The sequence below is a fragment of the Neopsephotus bourkii genome, unplaced genomic scaffold (assembly GCF_033783945.1).
Source record: "Neopsephotus bourkii isolate Nb327-2 ecotype Australia unplaced genomic scaffold, CSIRO-AGI_Nbou_v1 NB_1589, whole genome shotgun sequence".
Classification (NCBI taxonomy): Eukaryota; Metazoa; Chordata; class Aves; order Psittaciformes; family Psittacidae; genus Neopsephotus; species Neopsephotus bourkii.
The window spans coordinates 4,615,745-4,630,652 of record NW_026902065.1 but is presented as its reverse complement, the minus strand read 5'-3'; the positions used below and the strand labels follow the sequence as shown (position 1 = coordinate 4,630,652).

General features: G+C 39.5%; 1 protein-coding gene across 8 annotated transcripts in view; it reads left to right on the top strand.

Annotated features, from left to right (window-relative positions):
* The window catches only part of TBXAS1 (thromboxane A synthase 1), a 244,067-nt gene that overhangs the window by 108,852 nt on the left and 120,307 nt on the right, over nt 1-14,908 (top strand). For 7 of the 8 annotated variants that reach the window (XM_061371924.1, XM_061371923.1, XM_061371931.1 and 4 more), the window contains one exon: nt 3,797-3,893. In XM_061371924.1, coding sequence (XP_061227908.1) covers nt 3,797-3,893 — 97 coding nt within the window. Of the gene's footprint in view, nt 1-3,658; nt 3,723-3,796; nt 3,894-14,908 lie in introns of those variants that run through there. The other variant, XM_061371930.1, reaches the window with a different exon arrangement.

The window sequence follows — 14,908 nt, the reverse complement described above, 5'->3', positions numbered from 1 at the left end:
GCCATGATTTACTGCATGCATGCTCCATCTTTTACTATGTGGCAAGGCAGCATTGCTGTGAGGTTTTCTCAGAGAGCACAGCCATGGCTCAGGACATGTTGACAGCAGATGACTGCAGTGTAGCCAGAATGATCTTGGGGACACAGAAAGGATAACGCTAAATTGGTCCTTCAAATTAAAAGTAGCTGATTGATCATCTACATTGCCTAAGGAACAGAAATCTGTATTCCTGAGGGGTCCCTGGAAACGGAGATGGTGTGCTTGGGTGTTGCAGGAGGGACTGGCTAGTCCAATGTGCTGCTTGTGTCACTGCTCCTACCTCAGCTCATGGTTGGACTTGCAGGCATCACTTATCTCCATGTTAGGTTACCTTCATGGTAACTTCTTTGGCTGTGACCATGGCAGACACTAGGAGTTGTACTGGGACACCTGTGCCGTATCTCTGCAGAAAGCAATGGTGGTGCAAGCCCAAACCAGCAGAAATCATTGCTAGATTGCTGTTTATTCTTGCAAATTGAAGAAAAGGCGTGTTTATGAAATGACTAAAGAGAACTGCAGTGTCTTGGGTGAAACCTGAATGCAAGTCTCTGCCCTTTTAATCAATTGCCGTAAGCCTAGTGCTTGTCTACTTTTACAAACAAAACTGGTGCAGTTGAGTGCGTCAGTTGTTTGTATCCTCTTTAGTTATTAAAACACTCTGGATGCAGATTAACTTCCTTTGCTTAGTATACTATAACTTAACCACGCCTTGACCTGCAAGTCTTTTGTTAAACACGCTGGAGGGTAGCCTGCTTTTTCTGCAACTTCTGTAATGTATTTTTACCAGTACGATGGTGTTACAAACAATTCCCATGTGGACAGAGTTGCATCTCTCTGAGGATGCCATACTACTATTCATGCGTTCTTGTTTCTCTGCAGCAATGAGCTAGATAGTCCCAAGTGTTTGCATTATACCTGGAATGCCCTATGTGAAAATATTATGAAGGTTTGGGTCAGGCAGTGTAATGGTATTGTATCACTCTAGGTAAAGGAAGGATTTCTGTTTGTGGACAAGCCCTGTGAAAAGGTTAACCTAGAGAAAGTTAATAAAAAGTACTGTCCTAAATTATTCATGAATCCATTTGTAATGTTCTTGCTGGGAGGCTTTTGTTTTTCTCAAACTTTTATTTATTAAAATCTGACAAGAATATCGGGTTTTGTTCAATAATAAATCTAAGCACATGTGAGACTGGTGATACCCTCATGTAGTAAAACAGAATCAAAATGAAGTTACATGGCAGTGGTGAATATGTTATTTACTTGGAAAGAAGAGATTATTGTTCAGGAGGATTTGATCTTTTACTTGCTATTTCAGAACAAGTGGGGAAAAAACATAACAAACCACAAAAACTAGCTGGGAATAGTTTCTCGGTTTGTGACTGAGGCCTTATTCTTGCAAAGGATTTTAAATATATTAAAACTCAGTTGAACATCTTCCTGGTGGCTTTGCAGGTGCTGGACCTGTTTGCTAAATGAAATAGCTCAGATGGTTGTGTTTCATGCTTAGCTCTATTTGTTCTGTTTTGTTAACTTCAAGGGAAGATCATGGAAGTCATGCTTCTAGCCTGTGGATTTTGACTTGCAAAGCATGTCAATACACACAGTCTTCTTTTTGTGTCTTAGAAAAGGTTAGAAAGATTATATACAGAAAGTAGAACAGGCAGAAAAAAGCCAGGAAGAGAGCTTTTGCTGTTTGGGATACAATAAAAGATGATAGTCCGTGTCTACTTTAAAGCAGGCATTCTCTAAAAGCAGGCAGAACTTTTTTTAAAAAACAAATATTTTTTTCAGTATTTTCAGTTTATTAATTTTAGACGATTTTTTTTTCCTCATTATTCTTCTCTGCCCTTATTTATAAATAGATAAAGAAAGGAAAAAGAAGTACCTATAGATAGAAACGTAGAGAAGAGTCAATAAAAAGGAGCTTAGCTGTGGAAGCAGAACTGGGAGTTTGGGTGACTGGTCTGAGTTGGGGAATGATGAATAGATTTGTTTACATAAGCTTGGCTTGTGAGTCATTTTCCCATAAAAGCAGCTTGAGTGAAAGATGCTCCTGTCCCAAATTTTAGTCCTGAGTGCTTTCACACACAGAGTGCACTGTCACATTAGGACTCCAACTGTGAGTACTGCCCTCTTATTCCAGTGGGCTGGAGCTGGAGCTCTGCAACCTCCCAAGGCTGAAATAAACTAGAAGTGTCTGTTTCTGTCTCACACACACATGTACTTTGCATAATGCCTCTTGGTGGTCAGAGTTAAGCTATCTGGGTATCTTCTGATTCAGATTTGGAATCTGGTAATAGGGATTTGGTTCTTGTGAAAAGCTGTGTGTTGGAAGACCATCAGTCATTAACTACTAAATGAAACCAGGAACTCAGTAAGCTTGGAGAGGTGAAGAGAAAAGCAGTGTATGAGTGTGAGAAGTCAGTATTCGTGTCTGAGTAGGTTTGGAGTGGTGCAGGTCTTCACCTCTAATGCCAGAGAAGTCGTACAAAGTACATGCGGAAGGGTCATGTAGGGCATTATCTGCTTTTACCAAAGACTGTGATCAAAGCAGTCTTTCTAATGCACCTATTTGGAATCTAAAGAGAAGTTTGACCATTAACAGACAGCTACTTTGCTGTGGCTTACCAAACTGGGAGAGGTGAAGAAGGTTTATTTTAATAGACCACCTGTATCTAAGGCACAAGTGGATTGGATTTGAGAAATAAAAGTTCTCTTTGCAAACCCACCAGAAAAGAACATCTCTTCCTGAAGAAAACTATTTTCTTGTTCTTTTCTGTCGTTTGTTGCGAGTTCTGGTGGAAGAGGGGTCAAGGTGGACTGTTTTGGAATCGAGATATCTGTCTGACTTGTTTGCCCTCAGTGAAATCAGTGCTGCTGAAGCTTCATTGCCATGGGAACCTCCAGTTGCTAAATTTAATTCAGCCCAGTGTTTGCTTGTCTGTTCTGTTGTTGCAATGTAGACAGGTGATAAGCAATATATTGATATTAAGCTAGATCATACTAAAATGGTTAGGCAACAATATTACCACAGTACTGGAGCATCTGTGGTATTGCTTTTGTGTTCTGCTCTGAGCTGCCTGTCCCTCCTGTGCCAGCCTTCAGCCTACTCTTTCTCTGTCCTGGCAGAGCAAAGGCAGAACAAACTGCATAGTCTTTCTGGTCCAGCAATCAGCAAAGTTGGGGACTGCAGCAACCTTTGCTTGCTGGTGGTACTTCTTCCTCTTCCTGTAGAGAAACTGAGCCTGAAGTGCCCTGGGAGTTGGGGAGAATGCTGCTGAACAGGGGCCCTTTGCACCCTTAGGATTTGTGGGGTGGGGGTAGGTCACAGGGCTTTGCCATGGAAAGACATTTCATGTGGCTAACTGCAGGATAATCAGTTCTGTAGTTCTGTTGTGATTGTTCGGGTTGTTGGTTTCTAATGTTTTGCCTCTCTGTAGTTTGGCTTAGTGATACTACATCACTTTATACAGAATTCACAGTGAACATAGAGTGTGTAAACCTTTACTTTAAAATGTTGGCTGAGTATTGATTAATCAGTAGAAGGTTTTAAGCTGTTTCATTTAAATTCCAGGACTATGCATCTTAATTTAATAGTTGAGATGGGAAAAGGTACTGCTTTACCCAAGAGAATGTATTTAATGTGATACCTGTTCATGGCAATCATTTTCAAGCCAGAAGAGGTATCTTAGGGAAGGAGATGGTTCTCTGGCAGTTATTATCTGCTAAAATGACTCTCTGCTTTCTTTCTTTGTAGGTATTACATTGGTCGCCAGATGTTTGTGGTGGTGTCCACACCAGAGATGATCAAGCAAATCCTAGTGACAGACTTCAGTAACTTCACCAACAGAACTGTAAGTAGATAAAAAGGTTGGCTTTGTGGATGGAGTTGGTAGTACTGCTAATTTTGAGGTCAGACCAAAAGTGACTGCAAGGGAGCTGGAAATAGAGATGGAAAAGTACAGCATGGTTCAATAAGACTTCAAGCTACATAAACTCAACATATTCATTCAGTCAAAGACTCCTGCTACCAGGATATTCTGAGGATCAAAGAGAATGTCCTTAAAAGGGATGCACTGCCCTTGTGACTAAAGCACTAGATGGATGCTGAATAGAGGGTTTAAATATCCAGTTTTGCAACTGGCCTCCTATGAAATCCTGGTAAAATGGCTTACCAGCTCTCTTCCTCTGTTCTCAGTCTGTAACATGGGGGCAGTATCACTTGCTTTCACCCACCCATGGTCTCTTGTGTGCTTTGAGACTTTCTAGGGCAGGAGCAGGCTGCTTTGGACAGGGATTTGCCTTCCACAGCTAACGTATGTTGCTTTCTCATACTTATCACCCAGAAAATAATAAATAGCAAAGAATGAAGCTGGAGTTAGCAAGAACTCATATGTATGCCATTTACGTATTAAAAAACTCTTTCTCAAGTACTGGTTTGAACAAATAACGCGGGGTAAGGGCCAGAGGGGTCGTGAAGATTTCCAGCTGTTCCTCGGCACTTTACAATGAAATACTGTTATTGTGACCACGCGCTGCCTCAGTGCCATCCATTCCCTGCTTCCTCCTGGTCCCTTTGTATGCTCAAACCCACTCAAATAAACTCACCTGTATTCAGGAGGGTTGTTTGCTCCCTCAGGGAAAATTTCATCTCTGATTAGCTGTCTGTCTCCCCTGCCCCTCTGATCCTCTCTGCAACAAGGCAGTCTGTTTGCAGACTGCTTTTCTCCTTTGCTTTGCTTCTTTTGGTACATGAGGTTCATCTTGTGACTACCTGTATCTTACTTAATAACCACTTGCACCAGTTGCCCTCTGTTCTGTCTGTAACTCGTATCTGAATGGAAGGATCCCAGCGTGCAAGTTTCTTAGACTGAAGATGTGTGTGTGTCACGGGTCTTTTCCTCATTTTCTTCATTTTTGAAGGCGTTTCCCGCCTCTTCCCTTCTTCCACCCTCAAGAAGGAGGCCTATTTCTTTCTGCCTGGAACTTTTTCCATACTTTTCTCTTGTATATTTGATAGGAGTAGTTGTATCCAGTGTTCATAGCAGTAGCTGATGCCCAAATAACACCTCCCTGAAATTACAGAGTATTCCTTTGAGGGTACATTCAGATATTTTTTTCTTCTCTTAATTTTAGTCACCTCTGTCATTTGAATGTGGTCACCTCTGTCATTTGAGTGTATCTGTTTGTGCATTACCACCCTTCCTAGTTTGCAAAATTTTTCTTGGTCAGTGTTTATCTCCCTTTCTTGTGGTTGTACCCCCATCTGTCATGGTCTGCAATATTTGTGTTCCTCTCTAAATTTCAGGTGGGTCAGGTCACTATAGCTAGTCTCTCTCTCCCCTTTTTTTTCTTCTTCAGGGATCTGTTTAAGTATAGCTAAGTTCGTATCTTTCCCTTATTACTTGACTGTTCCCCTGAACCATTTGTGGTTTTTCTGCACAGCATCCTGCTCTATCGATGAGGCACAGACTGAGAGACATCACTGCCACTAACCAGAAAGCCCATGGCAGATGAGAAAATCTTACTCCTAGCCCTCTCTTTAACAAAATGAATTTCCCCCCTGTGCACTGTTGCTATTTCTGGCTTGCTGAATGCTCATGAGTCTAATTCAAATGAACTTGCTTCATCTTACATGCTTTTGTCTGCTTGTTCTATGGTCCTCTCACACAGCTGCAATCTTTGAGCATTGTTATTTCTCACTTTCCACTTTGTTCCTCCTCTTCCAGCCATTGCTTTCACTTACTGAAGGTAAGCAGCCTTCTGGTTTTGGCTCTTTCCACATCTAACCCAGGGATCTTTTTCACCTCTTGAATATTGACATTGGAAGCTGCCTCTCCTCTTTAATTCTCAATCACATGCTTACTGTTTCAGCCTAAGGCCTGGTTTTAGTTTGTTTGTTTGTTGTTGTTTTTTTGTTGGTTTTGTTTGGGTTTTTTTTTGGTTGGGTTTTTTGTTGTTTTTGGTTTTTTTTTTATTTTGTTTATGAGTGTCAGTCTTTAAAGGTGAGGAGGAGGGAATAAGGGGGTGAGACTGCTGAATTTGAACAGGCCTTGGGAAAATTCACTGTGCTTTTATTTACATCCCTACTTCCCCAAATGCATTTCCAAAATCAAGATTTGTACTTCATCCACCATAGGTGAAATGTGATTTATTTAACCCAGAATGCCACAAAGACTGATTATTCACCACGCTCTAGCAGCTGTAGAATCATACATTAACAAAGTGTCACTGAGCTGCAGGATGTGTAGGACTAATTCTCAAAGCTAAGTGCTAAAAAAGTTTCTATTCCATGTTTATTTAGCTGCTTTTCAGTTAATCTTGAAATATGTCTATATTAGAGTAAAAGACAATGGGAAACTGAACTTGTGAACGGTTGCAAACAGTGGATGTACTTGATAGGCTGAAGTGGGTAAGATGATGATTCAGTGAAATTTGGGCTTTTATTAAAGCTGTCTATAATGTGGTAGTCTTGACTTTGAGTGTTCATAAGAATAACCTTAATCTGAGATTGTGCACTTGCAGGCTGCTTGCTGAGAAGTCATCGGAAGACCTTTATGGAATCAGGGTAGTTTTAATCTGCTGAGAGGACTTGCTTGGATCCTCATATACTGTCTCTGCATCCAGAGAGACCTGGACTACTTGTACACTTCTCACAATGAACCTACCTGCTCGTTATATAGACAAAGTAGATTTTGCCTGTGAACAGTAGCCAAATTCCATGCAGTTATGCTTCCCTTTGGTATTATACATCTTGCATCTTGAGTATTTGTATCTTTTGACCATTTTCTGTAAAAAGCCTTTTAGGTGCCTTTGCCCTTTTCTGTTGTTTCTGAGTTACTGATTAGTGATTCTTGTGACAGAAGTATGTGGTGACTGCAGATCAAATCTGCATTAAGGTTCACTTTCCTTTAGAACAACTAATAAAGTCCAGCATGCAGGGTGCTATTCTCCTGTAGGCATGGGATATATTTATTGTTAACTGCATAATCACAGGAAAGCAATAATGATACTCTACTTTCCCACTTAATTTTGACTTGATTAATGTGAGCATTGTAGCCATTAGAAAACAAAAATTTCTACTGTAATGTACCTTCATACTTGAGGCATACAAAGCCTTTTCCTTATGTTTTTAATTGTAGTAGAAGAAGAAAAATGAAAATTAGCTTTAGATCTTCTGCCAAAAAAATATGGAATTAATTTTAATTTAGATTAACCATGGAAACCTCAGCCAGCATTCTAGGCAGGGCTGTGCTGCAGTAAATTGTACCTTTTTCTCACAACTACGTAAGTCATCTCTTGAATGGAACTTTTCTTTTAAAAACACTAAGACCATTTTTAGCTGCATTACTGTGTTATGAGTGAGATGGGTTTATGAGGCTTGTTATATTCTGCCAGGCAGAATAATGATAGATAATCTGTTTCAGATTGTTTTTAATTTCTGTATTGAAAATTTGTTTTGAATTAGTAGTTGAGAATCATTAAAGTGTACTTTTTAAAATGTAGGACCAGAATTTTATGAGGAAGCAATGTGAAAAGAGACATTATCTGGTATGAAATTTAAATGATTCAGAAGTTGTAGGCCACAGCACTTGCTAAAAATGTGAATCACTGATCCCTATGGCAAAGGTGGGTACTGGCTAGTAAGGGTTTGCCAGGCTGCTGGAGTCAGTGCTCTACCAGGCTTCATGTGTCTATCACAAGTGGAAACTAGCAGTCGATCCAGACCAAATCCTTAAATCTGCATGCCAACCAGCTGGAGGAGGGTGACAGTTTTAAAATGAAAAATCTACTCCAGTTCCAGTAGCTGTAAGGAAACATCACTGTTTTCTCATCAGGAGCTTTGCTGCTGCAGTGGAAAAAATAACAATGGATTAACAACAATAATAATGAAGTGGCAAAAGTAAGAACAAATAAAGTAGCATGGAAATTGATATAATGTCAGTACAAACTCCTTGTTATCCCTCCTGAAGGAAAAGTGAGTTGACCAATGAAAAGTGAGTTGACCAAGCCCATTTTCTTTTTGCTTATCTATCCTTCCTCTTCCTCCTCTCCTGGTTCATCCATGTGGGATATTACTCTTTTCGCGTGTAGAATTTGCCTGTTACACTAAGCTGTTTGCTTTATTTTGTTAAATTTGTACAGCTTCAGGCCAACATGTGGCACAAATAAATAAAATACAACTACCAAATAGGAAGGAGCATATTTTCTGCATCTTGTTCAGTTCTGGTCCAGGATGGCTGACACATCCCCACATCAGCTGTTCCTTCTGGTCTCTTGCTAGGGGATACAGTACCAGCAAGAAAAGTGTCCGTATATTGCTCTATCAAGAGGCCTTTAAATATTCAATGCAAGATGCCCTCCAGAGGTCCCTTCCAACCATCCTGTAATTCTGTGAATTTTGGATCAGGCCCTCAGCCAGCATAAATCAGCATACTTCCACTAACTTCAGATGACCCTATACCAACTGATAGCAATTATGTGTCTCCAGAGTGGGACTGAGATGCAAACGGGCTTCAAGCAGCTCAGTGTGGTACCTCAGCAACTGATATGTGTATGTGCTCAAGGCCTTTGCAAGTAAATGGTTGCTGTGTGTCTTGAGCAAGGTCTTGATGCCTTCCAACTTGAGTATTAGAGTACAGGCCTTGTCTGTAAGCAGCAGCCCTACTGATGTGCTGTCTTTCAGTAAACAGTTTTGTATATACATAGTCTGACCCAGTTTATGGGCTGGGCTGTTTCTTCAGTCCCCCTCTCAAAAATATGTTTTTTTTTTGTTTTGAAGAATAAACCCACTAACATATTTGTTTGAAGACGTGTCATGTAACAAATAGTTAAGGAATGAAAAGCTGTGTACTGTTGCCAAAAGACTCATATACATGGTATCTTGACCCTGTACCCTTGGTTGTTTGCTTTAGAAATGTTTCTTCTCTTCAAATTAAACATCCTAGGCTTATTTCCGGTTGTGTCAATGCCATCATCATCATCCTTACATGTAAATTTCTTAGTTTACTTCCCAATTGTTGTAGTAAAGTGTGATGAACTCAGTTTGTAAACAGATGATGAGTGTGCTTTGTTGGAGGCTTACCTTCACATGGGTGTGCGGTTTGGAGCACTAGTGACATGCAGTATGACAGTGGGTAAATCAGTATTTGGAAAATTATTCAAACAAATAAGGAAACATGATGAAGTATATATCATGAGATCTTCATTTTTTCACCCTTCAAAATGACTGTTCAGTGGGATGGTTTAGTACAAAAGTGATGTTCCAATGTGTGCTAGTAATTGGATTGTGATGTTTATTTAGAAAAACCAAGCTGCTTTTTGTGGCAGCAAAGGGAGAGAATGTGCTTTACATTTGTTCTTTGCCTGTCTTCTTGGATATGTTTTTTCATTTGTCCATTCCTTCATCTGCTTTTATGTTGTGTTTTGCTGGGTTCACACAGGACACAGAAAGCGACCAACAATGCTTCTGGAGCCAAAATGTCCCAGGATTAGATTGCTACACCTGCATGTGTGCATATATGCATATTTGTGTATATTTATGAATGCATGCAGGTGCACCCATACTGATTTGGGGTCTCTTTGTGGTTTAAGGAGATGCTGAATCTCTAATCCTCACTAGAGCCTTGCAGATGTCAATTGTGCCTTATCTTATGGAAACATAATAAAAGGCACAAAATGTGCCTCTTTGTACGTGCTCTGGTGACATTTCAGTTCCTGATGCAGCAAAACCATCACTCTTGATGGCAGGCTGTGCCTTGAACATCCAGTTCTTTTTGATACAGAGCTAAGATGTTCTCTCCTCCCTGACTTTATAGGACAAATTCAAACAAGTGTCGATCCTGCCACATGTACAATAAGGCTTAGTCTCATTGAGCTGAGAATATTCAGTGCTTCCAAAGATCACTCTGTGCCTTACAAGGATAAGTGAAAAGGTGTCCAAGCAGTGAATTTGTTAAGGTTTACTTTTTTGTCTACCAATTTTCTACAGCTGCTAGATCATAATGGGTTTGAAATCTTGGCTGGTACAGCAAAACTATAGAAAGGGAATTATGCTAGCAGGGAATGCATTTGGCTGTACAGCACTTAACTGTTTAATATTAAATTGTTTAACTGCATATTTGTAGGTTCTATTGTATAAGCAATGAGCCCAGATGCCTGAGTGATTTTACAATGACAGTCCTGCCAGGGAGCAGAGCAAGGGTTCTTATCCTTGTTCTGACCTGATGGTTCTCACTGGGCTATGCTGGAGCAGGAGCTCCTATGCTCAAAATCCATAATGATCTCTCTGCTTTGTTTCCCCAGCTTTTATTCCATGGCTGTCTTCTAGACATGCTAAGATACCTTGCTAGTTTGATCACTTTATATATAACTGTTTTGCAGCCTTCTTTACCTGGTAAAATGGCTTTAAATTCTGGAGATTTTTTTTTCTTTCCTCTTTTTGCTCTCAGAGCTTGCTGGTTAATTTTTCTGAGCAATTAAATCCAGTTTTGTTTAAATGTTTTAAAGTAGGTGTGCATATGCTTGCAATAGACACTTTAAAATTAAAATAATAAATATTGAGAGGATCATTTCTTTCAGACTGTGTGTGTCTTTTTATGTATGCAAAATAAATTGCCCCTTATTCCCCATATGCTGCAGCTAATAGCACAAAACTAATGTTGTCAGATGATCACTGCTATTGGCTGTAAAATTAATCAGACTTTGGCTTCAGTTAGCCTTAAAGAAAGACTTGACATATTAGTACACTGTGTTCTGGGAACCACCTGATCCTCTGAATCCCAGTGAGATGAAGTCTGGTTTTGTGATTAGGGCTCTAGGTTGGGCTTTAAGAGCTCTGATTTCAGTTTTTGGCTTTCCTGCAGAATTCCTGTGTTCACAGGGGCAAATCATTTAGGAAGTGCTTTGTCACCTTAACAAATGTAAAGAGCATGTTGGGAATTTCCAGCTGAACATTATAATTAGTGAATGTAAGTGCTTCAGAACTGATGGGAAGGGGTTTGAGGTTTGGTTTATTTGTTAATTCAGATCGTTGTGGTGGGAGTGGTTTCTTTGTTTGCTCTTAAAAGCTTCAGAAGTGTCAGGGAATATATTTTATTCAAAAGCTCTTTTTGTTTGGGTTGGTTTGGTTTTGTTTTTTGGTTTTTTTTTTTCTCTTTTAAGTAACTTTCTATTTTGAAGTACTTGAAGTAAAGTTAACAGATTCAGTTGACTGTATTTTGAGGATTACCTTCTCTCAAGTTTGTAATTTTTATTTTTAGTTCTAATTCAGAACAGGAAACAGTGATATCTCTGTCCAGCAAAGTGGGAAGTTCGTGTTTACCTTGAGCAGTTGTCATGTGCCTCTGCTGACTTCTAATAATAATAAAAAGATGTTAGCATTTACTTATTTCTATGCATGTTCTTATGCCTCATTTAATTCAGTGGGTCATTAGTGTGTATTTAGTTAGGTACGCTTATTAATAGTCTGTGCAGAATGAGGATGATCCCTTGAATAGGAGTCTTTGTTTTTCTGTGCCTCCCATGGTAAAGACAGTGAACATGGTTTCTTCTCACACATACTATTCTTTAAGTATCTTATAAAGACTTCTAAAAGTTCAGGAAGATATCAATCACAACAGTTTGGAGTGCCATAGAATGGCTGACAAACAATCAATCTGAAAATGCTGCCTGTAGTTAAGTCCAATTAGTTTGAAGATGGTCTGGCTGACTGGCTTGGAAAGACCTTCTGTTAAAGAGAACTGCTGGCTAACACTGTCCTTTGCACAGTTTTTTACATGATTTGTTGTTTGAGGAAGGTTTCTGTGGCCCTGTGGCTGGAAGGATCTCTCCTGTAGGAGTTCATAATTTTCCCAGCAGTGGTGGTCAGACCGTAGCTGGGCTTGGAGGAAGCCACATTTCTCGAAAGGCTGCTATTTTACTGTTTTATTGTTGTTGTCTGGGTAAGGTCACGTGCATTTATTTGCTGAAGATTTATGATCTCTAATTGAGTAAGGAAACACTAATATTTGTGATGTTTCCAGGTAAGATAGCAAATAAAACCAGCTGATCCCTCTCATATGAAGGACTAACAGTGATGGTGCAAACAGATGGGTTACACACAGGTGGAATACAAAATGCAAACTTTCTACTTTCTGCAGACATGGATTGTCTGCTTTCAGGTGCTATGGGCCATAAACCTTGGCAATATAAAACTAGTGCAATTGACAGTGAGGAGGCTAAAAGACTTAAAAACAAGTTTTCTCTTTCCTTGCCCTCCATCAAGATGTGATGAATCAGTAGGTTGAGACCACAGCTGATATGGAGATGCACAGTCATCTTATCTCTTAGTGGATTTATTGTGAAGTAGGTTATTTTTCAGCATGGATCTAAGCATTTGAGTCTATCCCTAAGTCTTTCTTTGGTTTATTAATTGGCTGCAGTGCTGCCATCACCATGGTATCCTGCTACCTCTTCCCCTGTGAAGACTTCAAAACTGCATGTTGATGAAATTTACATTTTTAATTCTCCACTCTTCACGCCTGTACATATAAAAATGGTTTGCAAAACCGTGGGGGAACACAAACACGAGGACAATCTGGTATTGAGAAAGGACTAGGGTTTCTGTGTTGTTTTGTGCTTTTTTAATGCGCTTTCTTTATGCTATTATGCTGCAGCCATCATTGGTTCAATACCTGCTCCTAGGTAGACAGCAGAACACCAGATGGATTACGTACTTTACAACACTAATGACAGTGGCTGATAATGTGTGCAAATCTCCCTTTCAATGCTTGTTCAAGGCAGTTAAGAAATACTGAATACAGCTGTACATAATTACGCTTCTTTTGAAACTAAACCAGCCTGTGAAATTTCTGTTTCTGGAAAATGGTCAAAATTAGTCAATAAAAAACCCCAAACAAAACAAACAAACAACAAAACCCTAAACCCTTTGCATGTACTTAGTTAATGGTGTATTGTGACATTCTGTTTCTTAGATGCAAGGCTTCCCTGCCAACTCTATTGAGACTTAAAGTCTCAATAGAGATTAGGGGGGAAACTGCTTCATAATGAAACTACAAAAAGGTGGTTTTGCTGCAGGTGTAAGAAGATGCTGATTTGACAATACTCTGTGTGTATGCACTTGTTCATGTCAGGAGGAGTTTGTGTAGGACTAAGAATATATGTGTCTTAGTGTGTTGCATATATGGGAAAGGACATTCCCTCTATTTACCTGTGCTGTTTCTTTCACATGTTTCTTTGAGTAAGATCAACTTTGAAATGATCTTTTTTTGGCTTGTTTACCCTCACTTTTTTTTTTTTTTGGTATTTATTTTTTATTCTAGCATTCTGCAAAATTTCCTTTTCTAAACAACTGAAGAAAACAAGATCAGAGTTTTATTAGGTTTTGCCTAACCTTCCCCCAGTTTTTCTCCTGTTGAAACTTGCCAATCACTTTTAAAGCCTACATTGGGCTTTTCTGCAGCGCAGGAGATATCATTAAGGCTTTAAACCCACTAATGAGGGAAATGTGCACTGCTTGAAGGCTCCTGCAATATTAACTACATCCAATTATGTTAGGTAAACGTATGAGTATAGTCAAAACAGGATGAAAGAATATCTTTCTATTCAGGCCAAAAGCAGGCTTCTGAGCCAATCTTTCGTCAAACTTATATTGGCTATTTATTTACTGGTTTTGCAGCAGGTTGGTTGGTTGGTTTTTTTCAATGCTGTATGGCTGAAGACAAGCACTTATAGTCTTTTCCTGTCTGTCTACTCCCAGGGCTGTGTTCCTTATTTAAAGAACATGCTTTATTGCTGGATAAAACGTGAAATCTGAAGGCTGATAAATATTTTTTCCTGTTTAAATATAGTATTGCTACCTTATCTAATCCTGCCTGTAGCTGACTGTATTATAAGTAGGTGATACGTGTGGAGTGGAGATGCAGGTCGTGCTGGTTTTCCTGGTCCTGACCTTCGATTTCTGTTGATTTGTTGTTTTCTAAAGGAAAGATCAACTTGTGCTACTTCTTTGGGCATATGCAGTGGGGATATTTTTGTCTGAAGCTTTTACTCTAATAGCATGGGTTTTTGACAGTGCCTCGTTTCTGACTTCTGAAACTGTAATTTTCAGTAGCAGATTGGTTCTTTTGTTTACAGTTTTCTCCCTTCTCCCTGTTCTTGACATATAGTAGAGTGTCATGTCTTTTGATTCCTGCCTTTCCCAGTTTGCTTTTGTTAGGAGAAGAGTAATTAGTTTGTCACTTGTTCCAGAACTGATACAGGCTCAGATCGCAACACTGAAGTTGGCCTTTTTACATACTTGAGCCCAGTACTTGGCTTTGTTTTCATGTCTTTATACAGATTGAGAGATAACTTACCTGAACATGAACAAAAAGTCTTTTTGAAACATCTGATGATAAAGGAGCCCATTCAGGTCTGTACAAATTATGTTTCACAGCACAGAGAAACAATTTACATGTGCCTACCCAGAAGCCTTGAAGTTTAGCACTGAGCATTGGAGCAGATGTGACATGCATTTTGAATGGTTCTCATATATCATGCTTAAGATCTACATGTGTGCTCTTTCAAAGGTGACCAGCAGCAGAAGTCAAAAGACTATCATAAGAGCAGGATACAGTGACAGTAATCTTCCTTCTGTGGTGACTTCCAGTGCCAGATGTTGCACCTGGGCATCGATTATCCCCATGTCTCTACTGGTTACAAATCAGTTTCCCATTACCAGTTTTGAATTCTTTCTATTAATGATGATGCAAGCAGGTGATTTTTTATCATTGATGAACTTTTGTTTTGCATGTGGTAGGAGTTATATCTGGGGAGTTGTGTGTGTGCAAGAGAAGTCCATTTCTCTTCAGTAAAAGTTAGTGACACA